The following is a 24,145-nucleotide window of genomic DNA, read 5'->3' on the forward strand; positions in this document are numbered from 1 at the left end:
GCATATCCAAGTCCCTTTGAACATCAACACTTACAAGTTTCTCACTTTTTAAAAAATATTCTGCTTTTTTATTCTTATGACCAAAGTGAATAACTTCACATTTCCCTATATTATACTCCACCTGCCATCTTGTTGCCCACTCACCTGACCTGTTTATATCTGTTTGCAGCTTCTCTGTGTCCTCCCCACAGCTTACCTTTCCAACTAGTTTGGTATCAACAGCAAGCTTAGATACATTGCTCTCTGCCTTTTCATCTAAGTCATTAATATGGATTGTAAATAGCTGAATTCCCAGCATTGACCCATGTTGGACTCCACTATTCACTGCCTGCCAACTTGAAAAAGCTCCATTTATGCCCACTCTCTGTTTTCTGTATGTTATCCAATCCTCTATCATGCTAATACATTACCCCCAACTCTATGAACCCTTATCTTGCCGATTAACCTTTCATGTGGCACCTTATCAAATGCCTTTTGGAAATCCAGGTATACTACAGATTTACAAAATTTTGCCAGGGGTTGAAAATTGCAGCTATGAGGAGAGATTGAATAGGCTAGGGTTGTTTTTCTTATAACAGAGGAGGCTAAGGGTGACCTAATTGAGAGGTACAAAATTATGAGGCACCTAGATAGGGTAGACAGGAAAGACTTGTTTCCCCTAGCTGAGGGGTCAATTACCAGGGGAATCGATTTAAGGTGATTGGTAGAAGGATTAAAGGGGACATGAGGAAAAACCTTTTCACCCAGAAGGTGGTTGGTGTCCGGAATTCACAGCCTAAGTTGGTGGTTGAGGCTGAAACACTCAACTCAGTTAAAAAGGTACCTGGATCTGCATCTGAAGTGCTGTAACCTGCAAGGCTACGGACCAGGTGCTGGAAAGTGGGATTAAAATGAACGGCTAGATTCTTTTTTCTCTTTTTGGCCAGTGCAGACACAATGGGATGAATGGCCTCTTTCTGCATCATAACTTTTCTATGGTTCTTTCTACTGGTTCCCTTTTATCTACCCTACTAGTTACATCCTCAAAAAACTCTAATAAATTTGTCATACAGGATTTCCCTTTGGTGAAACCATGTTGACTTGTTTTAATTATACTATGCTCGTTTAAGTACATTGTTAAGACTTCCTTAATAATAGATTTAGCATTTTCCCAACAACTGATGTTAGGTTAACTGGCCTGTAGTTCACTGCTTTGTCTCTCCCTCTTTTCTTGAAAAGTGGTGTAACATTTGCCAACTTCTAATCTAATGGGACCATTCCTGAATCAAAGGAATTTTGGAAAATCATAGCCAGCACATCCACTATCTCTGCAACTATCTCTCATAGAACCCTAGGGTGTAGGCCATCAGGTCCCAGGGATTTGTCAGATTTTAGTCCCTTATGTTTCTCCAATACTTTCTCTCTGCTGATATTAATTTCCCTAATTTCCTCACTCTTTTTAGCCCCTAGGTTATTGTCTACTTCTGGTATGGGACTTGTGTCTTCTACTGTGAAGATAGACACAAAACATTTGTTCAATGCCTCTGCCATTTCCTCACTCCCCATGGGGAGAATTTTCTCCCCGTCGGCAGGGTTGGGCAACAGCGGGCGTGGGCGTGTGCGCAGCCAATCGCCACCTGCGATCGGCTGCACGTCGCCATTTTACGTAGGCAGGTCAATTAAGGCCCACCCAGCGTGACGCGTACTGGAAGCACTGAGTGCTCCCTGTATGAGCGGGGGAGGGGGAGGGGGCAGTTGCCAGAGTCAGGGCCTGCGCTCTTTCACACATGCACGCGAAAGAGCGTAGAAATCTTCCTGAGGCACAGAGCTGCCTCAGGGAGATTAGTTTAAGTGCAAAAAAATTTAATAAAGGAAAAAAAATTTTTTAAGACATGTCCCCTGTGAAACTGTCACATGAGCTGGGACATGTCTATTAATTTTATTAAAAATTTTTACAGGACTTTAAAAACCTTCATGAAACCTCATCCTGCCCGTGGATGAGGTTCCATGAAAAATGTGAAGGCCGCCTGGGCTCTTCACCTGTCCGCCAACCTTAAGGGTGGACGGGCAGCTCAGTTTATTGATTTAATTGATAGTTAACTAGCCTTAATAGGCTTTTGACAGTTCGGCAGACGCACAGCCGAATTGGGTACACGCCCACCGAAATGAAAATCTAAATGACGCACGGTGACATTGGGACACACGCCCGACGTCACCGCCCATCATTTTACACCTCAATGAGCAGGCCCCGCCTCCGCTCGCTGAGCCGAAGATTCTGCCCCATGATAATTTCTTCTATCTCTGTTTCTAAGGGGCCAATGTTTACTTTAGCTACTCTCTTCCTTTTTATATATTTGTAAAAGCTCTTATTATCTGTTTTTATATTTCTGGCTAGTTTAATCTCATATTCAATTTTTTCCATTTTCATCAATTTTTGGTGAACCTTTGCTGGTTTCTAAAATATTCCCAATCCTCAGATTTGCTACTTTTTTTTACAACATAATCTACTACCATCCTTAACTTCCTGAGTGAGCCACAGATGGGGCCTTCTTGCTGATCTTTTGTTCTTCAGTGGAATATACTTTTGTTGAACATTTTGAATTATTTCTTTAAATGTTTCCCACTGTCTTTTAGCCCCATACCTTTTAGTCTATTTACTCAATTAACCTTAGCCAGTTTTCCCCACATACCTGAGTAATTGGCTTTGTTTAAATTTAAGATTTTTGCTTGCAATTTCAAACATAACATGGAATTGAATGTTTTTTTTTAAATTCATTCATGGGATGTGGGCTTCACTGGCTGCGCCAGCATTTATTGCTCATCCCTGATTGCCCTTGAGAAGGCGGCAGTGATCTGCCTTCTTGAACCGCTGCAGTCCATGTGGTGTAGGGGAACACACAGTGCTGTTAGGGAGGGAGTTCCAGGATTTTGACCTAACGACAGTGAAGGAACGACAATATATTTCCAAGTCAGGATGGTGAGTGGCTTGGAGGGGAACTTCCAGGTGGTGGTGTTTCCATGCGTCTGCTGCCCTTGTTCTTCTAGATAGTAGTGACCTTGGGTTTGTAAGACACTGGCTAAGGAGCCTTGGTGAGCTTCTGCAGTGCATCTTGTAGATGGTACACAGTGCTGCTATTGTGCGTCGGTGGTGGAAGGAGTGAATGTTTGTAAAAGGGATGCCAATCAAGCGGGTGCTTTGTCCTAGATGGTATCAAGCTCCTTGAGTGTTGTTGGAGCTACACTCATCCAGGCAAGTGGTGAGTATTCAATCACACTCCTGACTTGGGCCTTGTAGATGGTGGACAGGCTTTGGAGAGTCAGGCAGTGAATTACCCTCAGCAGAATTCCCAGCCTCTGACCTGCTCTTGTAGCCAGAGTTTATTTATTTAGTTCATAAATATGAACTTGTAGTCATATTTATATGGCTAGTCCTGTTCAGTTTCTGGTCAGTGGTAACCCCCAAGATGTTGAGAGTGGGGGATTCAGTGATGGTAATGCCATTGAATGCCAAGGGAAGATGGTTAGATTCTCTTTTGTTGGAGATGGTCATTACCTGGCACTTGTGTGGCACGAATGTTACTTGCCACTTGTCAGGCCAAGCCTCGATGTTGTCCAGGTCTTGCTGCTTCAGTATCTGAGGAGTCGCGAATGGTGCTGAACACTCTGCGATCATCAGCGAACGTCCCCACTTCTGACCTTATGATGGAAGGAAGGTCATTGATGAAGCAGCTGAAGATGGTTGGGCCGAGGACACTACCCTGAGGAACTCCTGCAGTGATGTCCTGAAGCTGAGATGATTGACCTCCAACAACCACAGCCATCTTCCTTTGTGCTAGGTATGACTCCAGCCTGCAGAGAGCTTTCCCCCTGATTCCCATTGACTCCAGGTTTGTTAGGGCTCCTTGATGCCACACTCAGTCAAATGGACATAGGACTTCCAAAAACTTTTAACACAATTTTGGTTACTGAAACAACAAACTTCTGCAGAGTGGCTAGAGGCTTTTCTCCATGTCACCTTTCAAGATCTCACACAGCCACACCTCGCACAGCCTTCCATCCTTCTTTGAATATATTTTATCCCTTTCGATTTGTAAATCCCATTGTTTCCACTTGTCTTTAGAAGTTACTTTTCCCAGAATATAAAAATCTTTCATGTTCTCATTATGGCCAGCACTTTTGGGAAAAAAATCAACATAATAACCTTGCCTTATTTATCTTGCCAGTCGTAAACATTTTCCATGTCCCTTTGAAAATCAAGCACTTGTCCACTTATCTAAAAACGCAAGTCTCATTCACAGCGCCTCTGCTGAGACTTCACCCTAGCTTTACTCATCTCCATTTCAAACGCCTCTTTTACACTTCACTTCTTTGATAATTTAAACGTCTCTAGTTTAATTAACTTAGACACACACACACACACACACACACAAACCCCTGCTTTAAAATATCCCACAATTAGGAAAAAGATGATTGTTTCTTGACACTATAAACCACCCCCACCAGTGTTTTCTGACTCTTGCTGTTCCTAATTTCCACCCATACTGATTCTACTTCATGATCTTCAGAGACCAGATCCTTTCTCACTAATGTCCTTATGCCATCCTTTACTATAAGGGCCACCCCACCTCCTTTGCCATTCTGTGTGCCTTTCCGAAATGTTGTGTACCCTGGAAAATTTATTTCCCAACCTTGATCATCTTGCGGAATTTTACACTGGTGGGATTTTACGGTCCCACTGAAGTCAGTAGACGTTTGAATGGCTCACCGCATTTTATGGCCCCGCTCCTGCCACGACAACGCTGTAAAATTCCGCCCCATCTAGATCTAAATCATTTACCTCTACTTTTGTGCCACTAATTCGTCTGTCTTATTGCAGATGCTTCGTGCATTCAGATTTAATTTAATTTTTTTTACTTCTAATGCCTTCAACAACCTAATTTTCTGATGTGCATCTTTTGCCAAACTCCATGAGCAGAGTTTTTCAGTTGGCGTGTGGGAGCGGGCCCAACACGTAAAATGACGCGCGATATTTTGTTCGGCGGGTGCGCAGTCGATATGTAAACGGCCTATTAGGGCAATTAAGAAATTAATTGAAGTACTTGTTAACACTGCCTGTCCAACCTTACGGTTGGTGGGCAGGCGAAAAGGCAAAGCAGACTTCGCAATTTTTGGAAACCTCATCCACGGGCGGGATGAGGCTTCCTAAAGCTTTTATTCAATAAATAAAACTTTCCTCATAAATATAAAAACATGTCCCATCTCATGTGACAGTGTGACGTTGGGCATGCATCCTGATGCCACTGCATGTCATTCCGATCTTTAGTTCGGTGGGCGCGCACCAGAGTCGGCTGTGCACCAGCCGAACTGTCAACGGTCACTTAAGGCCTTTAAAAAGTAATTAACCCAATTAATGGAACTGCCTGTCCAACCTTAAGGTTGGTGGGCAGGCGAAGAGCCCAGGCAGCCTTCAGAAAAAACATGAAACCTCATCCATGGGCGGGATGAGGTTTTACAAGGGATTTAAAATGTGTGTAAAATTTTAAAATAGAAGTAATTAACATGTCCCTGCTCATGTGACAGTGTCACATGAGGGGACATGTCAGGAATATTTTTTCTCCCTTTAATAAAGCTTTCAAAGTTGAGCCAAGCTCCCTGAGGCAGCACTTTGCCTCAGGGAGATCTGTGTGCTCTTTCGTGCAAAAGAGCACACTCCCGGCTTAGGGAATCCCTCCCCCACCACCCCCCTCCCCAGCCCGCACAGGGAGAGCACAGCGCTTCTGGGCAAACATCACGCTGGGCAGGCCTTAACTGGCCCGCCCACGTAAAATGGTGGCGCGCCCCTGATTGGGGGTGCCGATTGGGAATCCGCCCGCCCACAACCCCCCACATCGGGGGGAAAAATGCTGCCCCTTATGTCCTCTTCACAAATTACTTTCCTACCTTTCTTTGACTTATCAGCAAATTTAGCAGTCATACATTTAGTCCCTTCATCCATGCCACTGATATAGATTGTAAATAGTTGAGGCCCCTGTGGCACGCCATTCATTACCTCTTGCCAACCCAAAATTGACCCATTTATGCCTATTCTCTGTTTCCTGTTAGCTAACCAATCCTCTATCCATGCTAATCACAGAATTGTTACGGTGTAGAAGGAGGCCTACACAATGAACTTTTATTTTGTGTGGTAACCTTCAAGATGGCAACTTGTCAAATGTCTTCTGGAAATCCAAGAACACCACATCTACAGATTCCCATTTATTCACTTTGCATTGAGATTTTCCAAGTGCCCTGTTATAACCTCCATCAGAATAGGTTCTAGCATTTTTGCCTATGACACATGTTAAGCTAATTGACCTGTAGTTTCCTGCTTGCTTGACTGGAGGAGTTACATTTGCTCTATTTCGATCTGATGGGACTTTTCCAGAAACTAGGGAATTTGGAAAATTAAAACCAATGTATCTACTACCTCAGCAGCCATTTCTTGTAAGACCCTAGAATGAAGTCCCTTAGGACCTGGGGACTTGTCAGGTTTTAGTTCTAATAATTTTCTCAGTCCTCTTTCCTTGATGATTGTAATTGTTTTAAGGTTTTTGCACCCCCTCCCCCACCCTTTTCATCTCTTGATTTATAATTATTTCTGGGTTGTTATTTGTGTTTTCTGCAGTGAAGATAGACACAAAATATCTGTTAATTCACCTGCCATTTCCTCATTTTCCATTATTAATTCTCCAGATTCACTCTAGAGGACCAATGCTCACTTTAGTTACTCTTTTCCTTTTTAAATACCTGTAAAAACTCTTACTGTCCATTTTAATATTTCTAGCTAATTTTCACTCATATTCTAATTTCTCCCTCATTTTTTTAGTCGTTCTTTGCTGTTTTTTCTATTCTGTCTAATATTCTGACCTGCTGCTAATATTCACAGAATTGTTTGCTTTTTCTTTCAATTTGATACCAACTTTAACTTCCTTAATTAACCACAGATGGTGTGTCCTTCCCCTGGAGTCTTTCTATCTCACTAGAATGTATCTTTGCTGAGTGTTATGAAATTACTCCTTAAATGTCTGCCACTACATTTCTACTGACCCGTCCCTTAACTAATTTCCCAGTTCACTTTAACCAGCTCTGTGTTCATACCCTCATAATTGACCTTATTTAATTTTAAAACACTAATCTTAGACCCACCCTTCTTTCCCTTAAACGGAATGCGAAATTCAATTATGTTATGATCACTGCTATCTAGGTGCAACTTTACTATGAGGTCATTAATTAATCCTCTCATTGCACATCACCAGATCTAGAATAGTCCACTCTCTAGTTGGTTCTAGAACTTGCTGCTCTAAGAAACTGTCCTGGAAACACTCTATGAATTCATCTTCCAAGCTATCTTTGCCAATCTGATTCACCCAATCTATATTATTGCTACCTTGCTGTCTTGCCTTGTCCTCTCCCTTTAATTTATCACAATTTCCCTCACTTGATCCTTCACCCCCACTATTTAGTTCAAAAACCTTTCCACCGCCTTAGTTATATGACTTGCCAGAATGGACCCAGCATGGTTTACGTGAAGAATGTCTCAATAGTACAGCTCTCATTTTCCCCAGTACTGGTGCTAGTGCCCATGAATCAATATCCATTTCTCCCACACCAATCTTTGAGCCAAGCATTCAACTCTCTAATCTTAATTACCCTATACCAATTTGCTCGAGGCTCGGGTAATCATCTAGAGATTATAACCTTTGAGGTTCTGCTTTTTAATTTCATCCTCTAGCTGCTCCTGCTCCCTAAGCCAAACCTCTTTCGTATTCCTACCTATGCCGTTGGCACCTATGTGAACCACGACAACTGGATACTCCACCTTCCACTGCAAGTTCCTCTTCAGCCCAGAGCAGAAGGCACTGGGCAGGCAACCCTGGCACTGAGCAGGCAACACAACCTGCTGGACTGTCTTTCTCAGCTGCAGGGAACTGTGTCTATCCCCCTCACTATACTGTTCCCTACTACCTGGGTACATTCCTGTTATCTCCCCTGGCTTGAATGGCTCCCTGTGCCAGAGTCCATGGTCACTTTGCTCATCCACCATGCAGCCCCCCTCTTTAAACTGTATAAGTGGCAGTCTAAAATGTAGTGATTTATATTTCCTTTGTGTTCCAGGGAGAAGATTGCTCTTTTTCATGTCTTCCTGGTAAATATGGAGTCAACTGTTCATCTACTTGTAGCTGCAAGCATGGTGGTACTTGTTCTCCTATTGATGGTTCCTGTATTTGTAAAGAAGGTACAGACACCTACCCTACAGACCTGTAACCCTTTTCTGATATCTTATCTGCACTTTGGTGTGGATTCTGTAGTTAATGAGGTGAGGAATGTTAAAACTATACCAGGATGTAACATTTTCTTTACTCCCTACTCCAGTACTTAAAACAAAAGGAACATTGAACATCTAGTCAGTAGTGTTCTTTAATATATGCTAAACACAATCTTAGGTTATTATTGGTGTGAGATGACTCTTTATTATCTAAACTGAAATGGCTGAAGCCTTCTGGCCATCAGAAAAACAATTACACAGTTGCCTCAACAACATCAAGAACATGCATTTGTATAGTGCTATTAATATAGAAAATGTCCCATAAGGCTTTACAGGGGCTTGAGGAAAAGATAGGAATAGAATGGCAACTGTATGACAGGTTTTGGAGGGACAGATTAGGAAGGGGTTATCCATTTTTAACAATAACAAGAGAGACAAATCAGTTCAGGGAAAAACTGCCAGAGAACATGTCCAAGATGGATAAATGTTTTGCCACCGATGGCAGGGTGAAGGGATTGGGTGTGGGGGGGTTGGTTGGCAATAAGATAGGGTGAGATGAAGCCATGGAGAAATGTAAAAAGCAGACATGCATTTTAACCTTAATACATTGGTGGACTGGGAACCAATTTAGTTTAGCAAGGACAGAAGTATTTGTGAGTAGCAGGTAGTTTGGGACAGGATACAGCTGTTTTCATTTTGGACTAGTTGAAAGTTATGAAGGGTGGAAGATGGGAGGGCAGTGAGAAGCATATTACAGAACAGAAGAGGTTTTTCCTCTGTCGGTGCTTTCTGGGTGACCAACAAGCATGGTACATATGCAAAGTTTTCTGCTGGCCTCAAAATACACCACAGACCTTCTGAGCTAGTGGCCCTGGGGTGGGCCCTATTCGCAAGGTTTCTTTGGGTACCCCATCAATGAAGTGTCCAACGATAGGTAGCAAAATATGAAGCTGCAGACCAGGGATGCCTCATTAAAATGGGAACACTGAACAAGTGCACACTCCAAGTGTGAAATTAGTGACACTACCTGAGAAAACCTCAGGAAATCATGAGGCAGCACAGGGGAACCTTTCCTAACAGGTCACAGGCCACTTTTCCTCATTACTATTCCTGAAAAACACAATGTTCCAGGCAAATTGAAGGGAGAGATCTACCTTGTTGACTCTAGATGTGGCAAAAGCATGGATAATGGTTTCAGTGACAAAAGGGTTGAACTAGGGTGGAGGCAATGTTGTGGAAGTAGAAATAAGCCATCAAGGTGATGGATAGCTTGTGAATCTCTGAATTTTCAAATTGTGCTATATCCTGAACTCCTCCTGTGTTGCCCTGATTGAATCTGAGATTGTATCATCCATGAATTGAAGAAAGGTTACCCTAAGTGGAAAAGGTTTCACATGCATTCAAACATGCCTGGACTGAGGACTTAGATTGAGCATTAACAGTGGATTTGGAAATGTCTCCCTTTTGCTAGGCTTTGAAGTTGAGATGCCAGTTGATAGGATTTAGTGTTTCCAGCTGGCTGAAAGTATGTGCCTGTGCCTTGAATGATGCTTTTTGTGTTTTAGGTTGGCAGGGAGTGGACTGTTCCATCCCTTGTTCCAATGGTATGTGGGGGCTTTACTGCAATAAGAGCTGCACCTGTGTCAATGGAGGAGCTTGTAATCCACAGGATGGCTCCTGCACATGTTCCTCAGGCTGGCGTGGAAAACATTGTGACCAGCCATGTCCGGTAAATTTTATTTTTGTTTTCTGGCTTCCTTTCTTCTGGAGCATGTTATTTTACTTTCCCTGTTCTTAAGTTTCCTTGAGCTACAAACCACTCCCCAAAAAAAATGTTAACCAGATGACCTGCTCCCAGCACTTCCACCAATGCAGCCATGGAGCTTGCTGCTGGCAGGTACACAAGATAGACGCTCATGTATGACTTGCCGTACAGTTTATTTTTCACCCTGCCATTCACAGGATTTCCACTTGGTCCTTTCCCCAATCTGTCCAACTGAGTTAAAGAAATCATTCTAATCGATATGCAGCTGAAAGTCCACATCCTGCTAGCCGTAGAGCAATGTGCTTGTGAAACATTGTCATCCAGATTCCTCAAGTGAACTACTGCCTTGAAACATTTGGCTCATTGTTTATTATCTATACAATGTACTCTCAGGCAAAACTGTTATTCTGGATAAATTTTATCCAAAATTCTTAAGTCTTTAGATTAAGTTCTTTGAACCATTTTACTCAGCAGGTTTATTTTAGACCAATTTGATTTTTTAAATTATTTATTTATGGGACATGAGCGTTGTTGGTTAGGCCAGCATTTATTGACCATCCCTAATTGCCCTTGAGAAGGTGGCGGTGAGCTGCCTTCTTGAACCGCTGCAGTCCATGTGGTGTAGGTACACCCACAGTGCTGTTAGGGAGGGAGTTCCAGGATTTTGATCCAGCAATAGTGAAGGAACGGCGATATATTTCCAAGTCAGGATGGTGAGTAGCTTGGAGGGGCACTTGCAGGTGTTGGTGTTGCCATGTGTCTGCTGCCCTTATCCTTCTAGGTGGTGGAGGTCACGGGTTTGGAAAGTGCTGTCAAACGAGCCTTGGTGAGTCGCTGCGGTGCATCTTGTAGATGGTGCACACTGCTGCCACTGTACGTCAGTGGTGAAGGGAGTGAATGTCGAAGGTGGTGGATGGAATGCCAATCAGGCGAGCTGTTTTGTCCTGAATGGTGTCCAGCTTCTTGAGTGTTGTTGGAGCTGTACTCCTCTAGGCAAGAGGAGAGTATTCCATCACACTTCTGACTTCTGCCTTGTGGACAGGCTTTGGGGAGTCAGGAGGTGAGTTACTCTGCGCAGAATTCCCTGCCTCTGCCCTGCTCTTGTAGCCACAGTATTCATATGGCTGGTCCTGTTCAGTTTCTGGTCGATGGTATGATAATCTAATATGATATGATATCATATATATCTAACACTGCGTGATATTCTAATGGGAAAACTAACTGTGCAGCAGATAAGCAGAACAGCTATGAGTGTTTTATTTGGTTTATCAGATGTCTTCTGTTACACCAGAAAATGATATTTAAAAAATTAAATGAAGTTTTTAATTTTTTGAACAAATGAAACTTCTTTTGACAAATTAATTTATAATAGAAAATTAATTGTGCTGTTGCTAAGAACACAAGCAAAATGGGAAGCTTATTATTTAATGGGGATGAGCAGTATATCCCAGGGTATACATGGTCTAATGATCTGTAAAAAAAGAAATTGCCAGATATTGAATTGAAGGGGTTGTGCTTTTAGAGGCATTCTTTTATTTTCTTTTTTTCAGGACGGAACATATGGTCTGGGCTGTAGTGAACATTGTGACTGCTGTCATGCAGAGGGTTGTGATCCAGTCACTGGATTCTGCCGCTGTGCTACGGGTTGGACTGGTAAATATAAAAAACATGTAAAACTTGAAATGTATCCAAATATTCTTTTGTTTTCTGTTCTCCTCCTCATATCACGGATTACCCTGCCCTTAACCTTTTAGGGATCTGTGTTTTGACTGATCCTTCTCTGTGCAGTATGCAGCCTGACGTCCTCTTGCACAGTGCATCGCTTTCCCTCTCATTAATTTACATACAGTTTTCTTGTTGCTGGTTGGTGTGCTATACCTATGAAATGTCCATTGTTCTTTTTATTCTTTTCTGCTTAGTAAGTAAACTCTCCCTGTGCATATATGTGGTGGATATATGGTTTATAGAAGTAGCAATTTCTATTGTGATTATATATATGAGAAAACATACTGCAAGGAGTTACTGAGCTGAACAAGGGAGATGAACTAATGCGTACAGAAATAATGGTCTGAATAACACGGGGAAGCAGACAGCACGCACCCCCTTCCCCTCACTGGAAACAATGTTGGCGCAGAGCTGCCATGCTCCACGTCGACACGCCACACAGCCACAGAGCACTGCCGGGTGGATTAATGAGGGCCGAGTGGGACTTCCGCCTTCATTGGAGAGGAAGTCCCGCACTCTGGAGCTGCAAGCCAATCCGATTGGCCGGAAGCTCCATCAGCCCCAGAAGTGCAAGGACGGCATCAGTGGCCGCTGCCGGGACTGTGGAAGAAAAAAGAAACCAAGGCCCATGGACCCCCGGAGCAGGTAAGTCTGGGGTCTTGGACCAGGAGGATTTGGGTAGGTTAGGGAGTGGAGCAGGGGAGTAAGGGTGGGTTTAAGGGAGGAAACGGGTAGGAGGGAAGGGGGGTTTGACCTCGGGGTTGCCTCGCGACCAGCAAAGGGCAGCCCCCAAAGAGCAACCCCCCTTCCTTCTCACCCTTTAAGTATCTCAGTGAAAAAAATCGAGCTTCCCACTTCCACCCTGCTGCCCAGGCCTAATATTTTATGATGTGGGCAGCGTATTATCAGGTCAGTTAGTTTGCTAACAAACCTAATTGACCCCTGATTCTTCATTTAAATATGGCGGGAAAGCCGCCAATTTCAGCACCTACCATATTATGGGGATGAGCTAGGGGGTGGGAGGGAGGTGGTGGGGTGGGTGCCTGCCTTTTTTTTTGTGCCCCCCCCCCCGCAACATGGGAAACACACCCATCATGGGCATATAAAATTCAGCCCAATGTCACCCAACCTTGGATTTGCCCAATCCTGTTATTTCAGCTCTGCATTCTAAATGATCCCCTATGCTTTGCTGGGCTATGAAATAAATCCCAGTCTGTCGATTCCTCCTATGGAGATGATAATGCTTATTTTTTTTAAATTCTGCATTAAATCTCATAGATATTTATCATTAATTTCAATTGGAAATTCACTTTTCTGGGTCTTTTCACTTTGCAAATCATTCCTTATGTGAGAGGGTGAACAGGTGACTTACTCCCAGGTCAGCCCCCACCACCCCTCCCCACTCTTTACCCCTTCCATAGTCCTCCTGTTGAGTCACTGAATGAAAGGTATGAGAGAAATAAAAACAGAAATGCTGGAAAAGTACCCATGTCCAGGTCTGCTAACATCTGACATAGGAAAACATGTTAGTTTTTCAGTAGAACTAGCCTGGCATTAACCTATATTTTCTCTTTACAGTTGCTGATGGATCGCCACCATTTTCTGTCTTTAGGCAGAATCTTGCCCTCTCCCTCATGGCAAGTTTTGTGGCGGGAGACATTTAATTGGGCAGGAGGGTGGTGGGTGCAGTCCTTGCTGCCTTCCTGCCTCCACCCCAATGAAGTCCATGGCGGGAAGGCATGTGGACAGCCTTCCCAGTCAGCTGCCAAATGAGACCTTTAAGTGGGAAATTAATGTCCATCGCTGTTGTTATCGCAACGGCAAGCAAGGGGCTCGCCATCAAGGCAGCATGACAGGCAAACCTTGTCATGTTTGCTTGCGGACCCCCAGGGTGGTGTCCCTCTTCAAAGGTACTCAGTGCCCGATCCAGGGACCCAGCATCAGGAAGCAGGGCCCGCTGAGACTCAAACCCCCTACCCCCCTCCCCTGATCCCTTTCACACCATCACTCACCTGTACCTGGGTCCCTCATTGATCCAAGGCCTCAGGCAGAAGCTCAGGGGAAGACCTGCCACTGACCTTTTAAGTACCGGAATGGCTCTTAATTCTGCACCCTTCCATAAACGAGGCGATGCGGAGCTCTCAATGGTTCTGCAGCTGGTGGGTGAGATCTCTGTTGCATCTAGTGTGCATCCATAAGATTCCACCCTTTATTTCAGATTTCCAGGGTTTTAAAAATTTATTTTCATTTCTTCTCTAATGTGAGATCATGTGGGGATGGAGTGATTCAGTTTTTGGAGAAGAATGATATGACCCTCACTCTGGTAACTTCTCAGAGGGAGGAATCATCCTGCATTTAACCCCGCCATGGTATAGCACTGCAGCATAAAACAGACCTTTACTGTGGCCCATTACCATGTTGATTCTGCTGTAAATCCAATGTCTCATTATTCTCGTTTCAGTTACTTTGAAACCAGATTATTTTTACTTCTACATATATTTTGAAAGTACTTGGAAAGCTCATTATTTCTTAGGCTATGCTAGCAGTCCAGTCATGATTAGGGGGAAGATTTTTAGTCCTGCCACTCCTTATTATTGTTGCCATTTAGGATATGTTTCCGATGTTGGCATGTGTCAAATTTTTGCTCTCCCAGTGAATCGCAGGTCTGGAAATTTAACTCAGCTCTGTGACAAATTATTAAAGTGTTATATTTTAGGGTTACACTTATACTGAAGTCTAGTTTCATGATACCAGTCAAAAATTTCTGCAGAGACATGAAAGCTGCATGCCTCATGTAAAGTAAAGGAGAACTTTAAAGCATCCCTCTGCCATAGCAAATGTCTACATTACAATTAGAAGCACAAAATAAAAGCTGGATATCATTCAAGGAGAGCTTATTACAAGCTTGTAGTATCCAATAAAGTAACTCTTATCCTTACTGAACTCCTGTATGTATAAGAAGGAACTTCTGGAATCAAGGATATGGAGACAAGTAAACAGTTTTATGTATAATAAGAGGGTTTTAATAATGATTCTACTAAAGCATCCCAGAAGAACAGAGGTTTCTCTTTTTTTCTATCTGATTCTTCATGAATATATAATGTTTTTGTGGTGGAAATACCTCAAATTCATATTGAATTCAATGTTTGTTCATTTGTTTCATTTGTTTTTCACTGCCTTCTTTGGAATATCCTAATGCCACAGACTTCACTAACTGAGAGGCCATGATTAGAGACTTGCTCCAGGTTTGGGCTAATGTTGCTCTATAACCAGCTGTAAGGGGATGTACAAGAGGGTCTGGGATGACTAACTCTCTGATTTTCCTCCATGGCCTGAGGAACTCACCATGTGGAGGATCCCAGGTGCAGACACAGCTCCTACTGTTCTGTGCTGTGACATGTATATATGGCCATCTGCCCCTTGAGTCATTTACTTTGCAGAATATTATATTGTTGTAAAATTATGTTGTTGGGAGAAAAAAGATAATCTGAGAGTTGGAAACTAATTTTCAACTCCGTCCTTTAAAGAATATTTGTAATTTTTGCCATGCAGTTCCAGAGAAGAAAGCTATATGCTTGATGAGGTATTTCACAAAGGAGGGAGGATCGGGTACACTTTCATTCTAAAAACTCCTAGTTTTTGACCTTTCCTAACCTTCTGAATATAAAATTCTCTTTCATATTTAATGCTAGATCTCTCACTTATTCTGACTGCTGTCGTTTCTCATAGGTTTTAAATGTAACATAAGCCCTGTTTAAAATTGGCTTCACTCTCTTATCTCAGTAAGTCTAAGGCTGGCTGATTAACTGGGCTTTAATGACACTACACATTAAAAAATTCTCTTTACTCTATTAAAATGAGCCTCTTCCTACATTTGAAAGGACAGAATGTTTCAATAAAATAGCAAGACAAGAACTGCTGAGGTGGGGGAGGAGAGTGCAGTCAGTTCAGCGTGCATCATGTAGTGGGCACACGACCCGCTCATTGCCTTTTTTATGGTAATTGTTGAGATGAAAGTTTCTTTTTTCTGTCAAGTACAACATTGTCCTCAGTGAAATAACTTTTAAGTTACTAAGTAATTTCCAAAGTGGGGAAGGGGGTGCCCAATACCAGAAGGTCCACAATTTGTCACTAATTGGCATTAAATTGGGAGTCTCACTTGGACACCACAAGGATCACTGATGTGATGTGCAGTGCAGCCCTGTTTCTGTTTCGGCATGCTGCATCATGGAGCTGTGGGAGGCAAGTTCCATTTTTAACACCACTGAATTCCCAGCCCCAGTTGCTTTATTGCCAGGAGGAACAGTTGGAGGTTGAGTTATTACCAGGCTGTTATAGGGAGGGGCTTTAATGAAGGTCTGAGAATAGATTGCCCACCTGCCTCCTTGGCTGCAGAATGTATTTGGCCAGAAGGAACCAAAAAGGGAATAGAATGAAACATCAGAAGACCAGGAATTATGGGAACTGAAGTGCCACTCTGGTGTGGTAGAAGCAGTCCTGAGGTTGGAGTTTGAGCGCATTGTTGGAGATATGTCCTGAATCTAAACTGGGAGTGCTTGATGTAAATACTGAGCAATATAAGTGAAACTTGCCCCATTTCCTAATACTAACATTCTTCACCTGATGGGCCTGAAAACAACTGAAATGAAATGGGAATAAACTACGCATATAATGTACTTCTCAGCTCAGTGTCGCTTCCAAAGCTATATCATTTGGTCTAGGGATATAGAAACAGGGGGTGGCCATTTGACCAGTCAGGCCTGCTCCACCATTCAGTTAGATCATGGCTGATCATCTACCTCAACGACACTTCCTGCACTATCCCCATATCATTTGATGTCATTAGTGTCCAGAAATCTATCGATTTCTATCTTGAACATGCTCAATGATTAAGCTTCCATTGCCCTCTGGGGTAGAGAATTCCAAAGATTCACCACCCTCTGAGTGAAGGAATTCCTCCTCATCTAAGTCCTTAATGGCCTGCCCCTTATTCTGAGACTATGGACAGAATTTTTAGCTCGGCAGGTGAGCGCACACCCGGCCCAACTGAGCATGAAATGATGCGCGATGATATCGGCTGAGTGTGCCGACGTCAACGCACAGTCACATGATATTTCGGTCGGCAGGCATGCACCGGAGTCGGCAGTGTGCCCGCCAACAATTAAAAGGCTTACTAAGGCCATTAAGTTATCCATTGTGTTTAATTCTTCACTGCCCGTCCAACCTAATGGTTGATGGGCAGGCGAAAAGGCCAAGTGGCCTTTGCATTTTTTTGGAAACCTCACCCACGGTCGGAATGAGGTTCCCATAATCAAATACAAAGAAATTTAAAACTTTAATTTTTAATTAAAAACATGTCCCTGCTCATGTGACAGAGTCACATGAGGGGACATATTTTATTAAATATTTCCATTGCTTAATAATTTTTTCAATATATTCCTCATCTCCCTGAGGCAGCTCCATGCCTCAAGGACATTATTCAGTGCTCTCTCGCACGCATGCATGAAGTTCGCGCTAGGCTCACTCACCCTCCTCCCCCTACCCGCACAGGCAGCGCTCAGCACTGCCGCTCACGTATCACGCTGGGCAGGCCTTAATTGGCCTTCCCACGTGAAATCGCGGAGCGCTGCCAATCCCGGGCGGCGGGCGGCTTCCCAACCACCCCTGCCTGCCCCCGTCGATCCTGCACACCAAGGGCAAAATTCTGCCCGATGTCCCCTGGTTCTAGACTCACCAGCCAGGGGAAACATTCTATCTACCTCTACCCTGTCACGCCTGTAAGAATCTTTAAAGTTTCACTAAGTCTATTCACAGATTCCCTTGCTGACAAGTGACTGCATTTGAATGCAGCCTAACACAGGCACACACACAGATCAGATACATGCAGATGCTGGAAATCTCAAAAACAGATAATGCTGGAAATACTCAACCAGTCGGGCAGCATCTGTGGAGAGAGAAACAGAGTTAATATTTCAGGTTGATGATCATTCATCAACTGACAGATCACCGATCTGAAATGTTAACGCTGTTTCACTCTCAAACATTGTTTAGTTTGTGATAGAAACATAGAAACTAGGAGCAGGAGTAGGGCATTTGGCCCTTCGAGCCTGCTCCGCCATTCGTTATGATTATGGCTGACCATCCAACTCAACAGCCTGCTCCCGCTTTCTCCCCATATCCTTTGATCTCTTTCGCCCCAAGAGCTATATCTAACTCCTTCTTGAAAACATACAATGTTTTGGCCTCAAATACTTTCTGTGGTAAAAAATTCCACAGGCTCATCACTCTCTGGGTGAAGAAATTTCTCCTCACCTCAGTCCTAAATGGTCTACCCCGTATCCTCAGACTGTGACCCCTGGTTCTGGACTCCCCCACCATCGGAAACATCCTTCCTGCATCTACCCTGTCTAGTCCTGTTAGAATTTTATAGTTTTTTATGAGATCCCCCCTCATTCTTCTGAGCTCCGGTGAATTTAATCCTAACCGACTCAATCTCTCCTCATATGTCAGTCCCGCCATCCCAGGAATCAGTCTGGTAAACCTTCGCTGCACTCCCTCTATAGCAAGAACATCCTTCCTCAGATGAGGAGAACAAAACTGCACACAATATTCCAGGTGTGGTTTCACCAAGGCCCTGTATAATTGCAGCAAGACATCCCTGTGCCTGTACTCGAATCCTTTCACTGTGAAGGCCAACATACCATTTGCCTTCTTTACCGCCTGCTGCACCTGCATGCTTACCTTCAGCAACTGGTGTACGAGGACACCCAGGACTCGTTGCACATTCCCCTCTCTCAATTTATAGCCATTCCGATAATAATCTGCCTTCCTGTTTTTGCTATCAAGTTGGATAACCTCATATTTATCCACATTATACTGCATCTGTCATGCATTTGCCCACTCACTCAGCTTGTCCAAATCACACTGAAGCATCTCTGCATCCTCCTCACAGCTCACCCTCCCACCCAGCTTTGTCTCATCTGCAAATTTGGAGATATTACATTTAGTTCCCTAATCTAAATCTTTAATATATATATTGTGAATAGCTGGATATTGTGAATATTGTGATGACACAAAGAGAAACAATTCAGCACAATACACAAAGATAATAACTTTTAGTCAAGAAAAATATGTTAGCAGTATATTGTAGATTTGAAAGTAAAAAGAAAGGAAAGACTGGGATTTCTATAGTACCTTTCATGACCACAGGACCCCGAAGTGTTTTACAGCCAATGAAGTGTTTTTGGAGTGTTATAATGTAAGAAATGCGGCAGTTAGTTTGTGCATAGCAAGTTTCCGCAAACAACAATATGATAATGACCAGGTAATGTGTTTCTTTGATGATGATTGAGGGATACATATTAGCTATGTCAGTGGGTAGAACTCCCCTGCTCTTTTTCAAAGCAGAGCCACAGGATCCTATGCATACACCTGAGAGAGCAGATGGGCCCTCAATTTAACATCTTATCTGAAAACGGCACCTCTGACAATGCAGTATTCCCTCAGTACAAGCTCAGGAGTTTGAGCTTTGATTTTTGTGCTCAAGTCCTGGAGTGGAACTTTTGCCTATAATTCCATTCATGATTAATTTTTAATCTGACCATGATATTAAAGAGAAGTAGAGCGCTGGTGTGTTCCCACAAAATGGGGAATTGCATTTCTTCCTCACTCTGGAGTGGTGTAACAGCGTCCAGGTCCATGAGCAGCATTTACAGAAATCTTGGGCCTGGAGACAGACTTCCTTCCTACTTCCCCTAACCAATAACCAAAAATAAAATAAAAATATTCATGAAGGATATGTGAAAATTTTTAAAAATATTACAGAATGCAGCTCCTTTTAAAAAATGATGGGGAAAGATGAGAACACGTTCATGTAGAAAACTGCTTCCATTTCTGTCGGCTTTATAACTTATCATTTATTATTGAGAAAACTTACCATAATGAAGGCATCAAACGTTGGAGGAGCATGACCTGTTTTTAAAGTTGGAAACCTTAGGGTTGTTATGTAACTTATGTTCTCCCTGTCATCTTATTGTGCCTTGGGGTAATAAAAAGCCTCTCATTCTGACTACTGTGCCCAAGATCAGCAACACTTACAGATTCATGTTACAGAAATAAAACAAATCACCTCACATTAATGTGACAATAAAAAAATAAATCTTGCTTGCCACAACTTTGTTATAATCTCCTTCCATCTGCACTAGTTAAAACAGCATTCTGCAAGCAAGAAAGGCATAATATTGAGTATAGAAATTTACCAAAGGACAGAGGGTTCCCAGAACTCCACGAATGCACTAGCCCTGCCACCTCTGCATTTAATGATTAACTTTAAATGCTTCATCTCACCTAGATAATCCTAGGCCCAACCATCTTCAGATGCTTCATCAATGATCTTCCTTCCATCATAAAGTCAGAAGTGGGGATGTTCACTGATGATTGCAAAATGTTCAGCACCGTTTGCAACTTCTCAGATACTGAGGCAGTCCGTGCCCATATGCAACAAGACCCGGACAATATCCAGGCTTGGGCTGACAAGTGGCAAGTAATATTTGCACCACACAAGTCCCAGGCAATGACCATCTCCAGCAAGAGAGAATCTAACCATCGCCCCTTGACATTCAATGACATTACCATCACTGAATCTCCCACTGTCAACATCCTGGGGGTTACCATTGACAAAAAACTAAACTGGACTAGCCATATAAATACTGTGGCTGCAAGAGCAGGTCAGAGGCTAGGAATTCTGCAGCAAGTAACTCACCTCCTGACTCCACAAAGCCTGTCCACCATCAACGAGGCACAAGTCAGGAGTGTGATGGAATACTGTCCACATGCCTGGATGAATGCAACTCCAACAACACTCAAGAAGCTTGACATCATCCAGGACAAAGCAGCTAGCTTGATTGGCACCACATCCACAAACATACACTCCTCCACCACTGACAAACAGTGGTAGCAGTGTGTACCATCTACAAGATGCACTGCAGGAACTCACCAAGGCTCCTTAGGCAGCACCTTCCAAACCCACAACTGCTACCATCTGGAAGGACAACGGCAGCAGATACATGGGAACACCACCATCTGGAAGTTCCCCTCCAAGCCACCCACTATCCTGACTTGGAAATATATTGCTGTTCCATCACTGTCGCTGGATCAAAACCCTGGAACTCCCTCCCTAACAGCACCATGTGGCCTGCAGCGGTTCAAAAAGGCAGCTCACCACCTCCTTCTCAAGGACAGTTAGGGATGGGCAATAAATGCTGGCCTAGCCAGCAATGCCCACATCCAGTAAATTAATTTTAAAAAGCTTGGTGTAAGAATTCCTCTAATTGCTGTTTGCAGTGACATTGTAACATGTTTGTGAAGATTTCCTCTATATGCTATATTTACCAAAATCAAATTTACTCTAAAAGAATTCATTTACAGTATTACCAAAAATATCAGATTACATTTTCACAACCATATTTATAATATAATTGCATACAGTGATCAGAGGAATTCTTGCCTCCAATTGCTGGTAAATTTAAATCTTATTCTTTAGGGCATCACCAATATGCAGTGCCATGGAATGGTAAAAATACTTCATGCAATATGTTCCCAATAATATTTGCAAATGGGAAGAACTATGGCAGACGAAATAAGTTTACAGTATTGCATGATTGAAGGAAAAAAAGTCATATTTAATTAATGTTGTCAAAGTGGCTACGAGAGAGACTAGAAAAAGATTTGGAAGCGATAATACTCTCAACACTGAAGATAGTCATCAGAACCGCAATCAACAGCAAACAGAATACTTTATTGGACCATCTTGCTGGAGCTGTGTAATGATTTGGTCAGACTGTAACTTGAATAATGTATTCAGTTCTGGTCAACAAGACACAAGGGAAACATCCCAAGTCTTGAAAATGATGTACTAAAGGGCTCCAAAGCTGAATCGTACTGTCAGAAAAATGAGTTATGAGGAATGTTTATAGCAACTTGGACCCTTTAAGCTTGGAAGACTCAGAGAACATTATAGATGTATATGAGGTACAAAGTCAATTTGAAAATGCTAACCCTGACCATTATTTGATGATTGCAGGGCATAGGTTCACGATACAATCTGGTAAAAGGCAAGTTTAGATTTAGAACTAATAGCAGGAAACGATTCTTCATTAAGCTAGTTAGGTTAGTGGAGACAGAAATTTGAGTTGAATGTAATCAGATTCTGTAATGGAACAGCGGAAGCCGGAGGGATATCGTGGATGGAAAGCTTAGACCTGCTCCATTTGTACTTAACTTTTGAGATATCATCATTAGTTTAAAATCTGTGGTTTGGGCAGCATGTGTGAAGTCTAGAAATGTGATTCAGATCTGATTTTTTTTACGTTAATGATAATTAAAAGGTAAATGTTTCAGAGTGGTAAGTTATAGGTTCACGCTACAGATTCCTCATATTTGAGTTCCCTTTCTGTAATGTGTTGTCATAAGAAATTACCAAGTCAGGTAATAATGGGTATGGTCAAGAAATAATAATGGGTATGATCCCAGAGTGCCTTCAGCATCTGGCTAAATAGAGGCATTGGAGAAGTCTGGAAGTGAGCCTCTACCCACCCTCCCAACCAGGAAACTGTGTGACATGGGTATATTTCAGGATGGATGAAAAAGGAGGTAGAAAATCATTTTTAAATGTTGTAATTTTTAGGAGGAGGTTCCTCTGTAATGCCACAGAGCTTCCTGTGCAAGGTACATCACCATATGATGGGAACCAAAGCGATTTCCCTCTGTCACTCTATCTCGAAACGTTTTCTGTTCATGGTACTCAAGGGAAATGGTTGCATTCCATATCAGCATCAGGCACTCCAAGGCCAGATATAGCAGTTATAATTCTTGATTAAGCTGCTTCTACTCTGCCTCAATGATATATTTTAAACTGAAATGCCTAATGACCCAAAAGTAAGATTTCCATCCGTGTCATTTTTCTGAATAAGACTGTTCCAGATTATCCTGTCCATTGTCACCTAGGATACATTTGATCCAAATTCACTTAAAATCCTTCCAGAAAGAAAGGGTTTTTATCCCGTGTATCAGGAGAGGCTTTCAACCCAACGTCCAAGAATTGAAAAAGTATGTTTTAACCCACTATGAAACCATCCTCATCTTGTGACTCATCCTTGGATTTTTTTCCCTTCTTTCTCTAGGTGAAAATGCCTTTTGCTGTCAATTTTTTTTTGTTTTTGTTTTAAACGTATTATATATTCTATAGTAAGGAATTTTAACCCAATCAGTCCATGTCCAAATGCAGCAAGACCTGAACAGTATCCAGGCTTGGGCTGACAAGTGACAAGTAATGTTCATGCTACACAAGTGTCAGGCAATGACCATCTCCAACAAGAGAGAATTCAGCCATTGCCCCTTGATGTTCAATGGCATTACCATCACTGAATCCCCCACTACCAACATCCTGGGGGTTACCATTGACCAGAAACTGAACTGGACTAGCCATATAAATACTGTGGCTACAAGAGCAGGTCAGAGGCTAGGAATTGTGCGATAAGTAACTCACCTCCTGACTCCCCAAAGCCTGTCCACCATCCACAACGCACAAGTCAGGAGTGTGATGAAATATTCCCCACTTGCCTGGATGAGTGCAGCTCCCACAACACTCGAGAAACTTGCCACCGTCCAGGACAAAGCAGCCCCGCTTGATTGACACCACATCCACAAACATTCACTCCCTCCACCACCGACACACAGTAGCAGCCGTGTGTACCATCTACAAGATGCATTGCAGGAATTCACCAAGGCTCCTTCGACAGCACCTTCCAAACCCACAACCACTACCATATAGAAGGACAAGGGCAGCAGATAAATGGGAACACCACCGCCTGGAAGTTCCCCTCCAAGTCACTCACCATCCTGATTATAAATATATCACTGTTCCTTCACTGTCGCTGGGTCAAAACCCTGGAACTCCCTTCCTAATAGCACTGTGGGTGTACCTACACCACATGGACTTCAGTAGTTCAAGAAGGCAACTCACCACCACCTTCTCAAGAGCAACTAGGGATGTGCAACAAATGCTGGCCCAGCCAGCAAAGCCCACATCCCGAGAATGAATAAAAAAAAATTGATTTTAGACTTTCAAAGTGAATCTTAATTCCATTGCACCATCTCCCAATTTAGTCACACAAATGTTTATGTGGGCCATCCCAAACTGAAAGGACTCATAACAAGGGTGATCTCTACAATGGTATCATGGGAAAGCACAGTATCATAGAATCTTTACAGTGCAGAAGGAGGCCTTTTGGCCCATTGAGTCTGCACTGGCTCTCTGAAAGAGCATTCTACCTAGTCCCACTCCCCTGCCTTATCCCTGTAATCTTGCATAT

The 24,145-nt window shown here is 42.9% G+C and overlaps 1 protein-coding gene across 1 annotated transcript in view; it reads left to right on the forward strand.

Annotated features, from left to right (window-relative positions):
- The window catches only part of megf11 (multiple EGF-like-domains 11), a 464,413-nt gene that overhangs the window by 370,961 nt on the left and 69,307 nt on the right, over positions 1 to 24,145 (forward strand). Inside the window, exons 12-14 of the mRNA XM_078530151.1 lie at positions 8,134 to 8,254; positions 9,850 to 10,013; positions 11,600 to 11,702. Of these exons, the coding sequence (XP_078386277.1) occupies positions 8,134 to 8,254; positions 9,850 to 10,013; positions 11,600 to 11,702 (388 nt within the window). The remainder of the gene's footprint in view (positions 1 to 8,133; positions 8,255 to 9,849; positions 10,014 to 11,599; positions 11,703 to 24,145) is intronic.

The sequence above is a fragment of the Cetorhinus maximus genome, chromosome 26, assembly GCF_964194155.1.
Source record: "Cetorhinus maximus chromosome 26, sCetMax3.hap1.1, whole genome shotgun sequence".
NCBI lineage: Eukaryota > Metazoa > Chordata > Chondrichthyes > Lamniformes > Cetorhinidae > Cetorhinus > Cetorhinus maximus.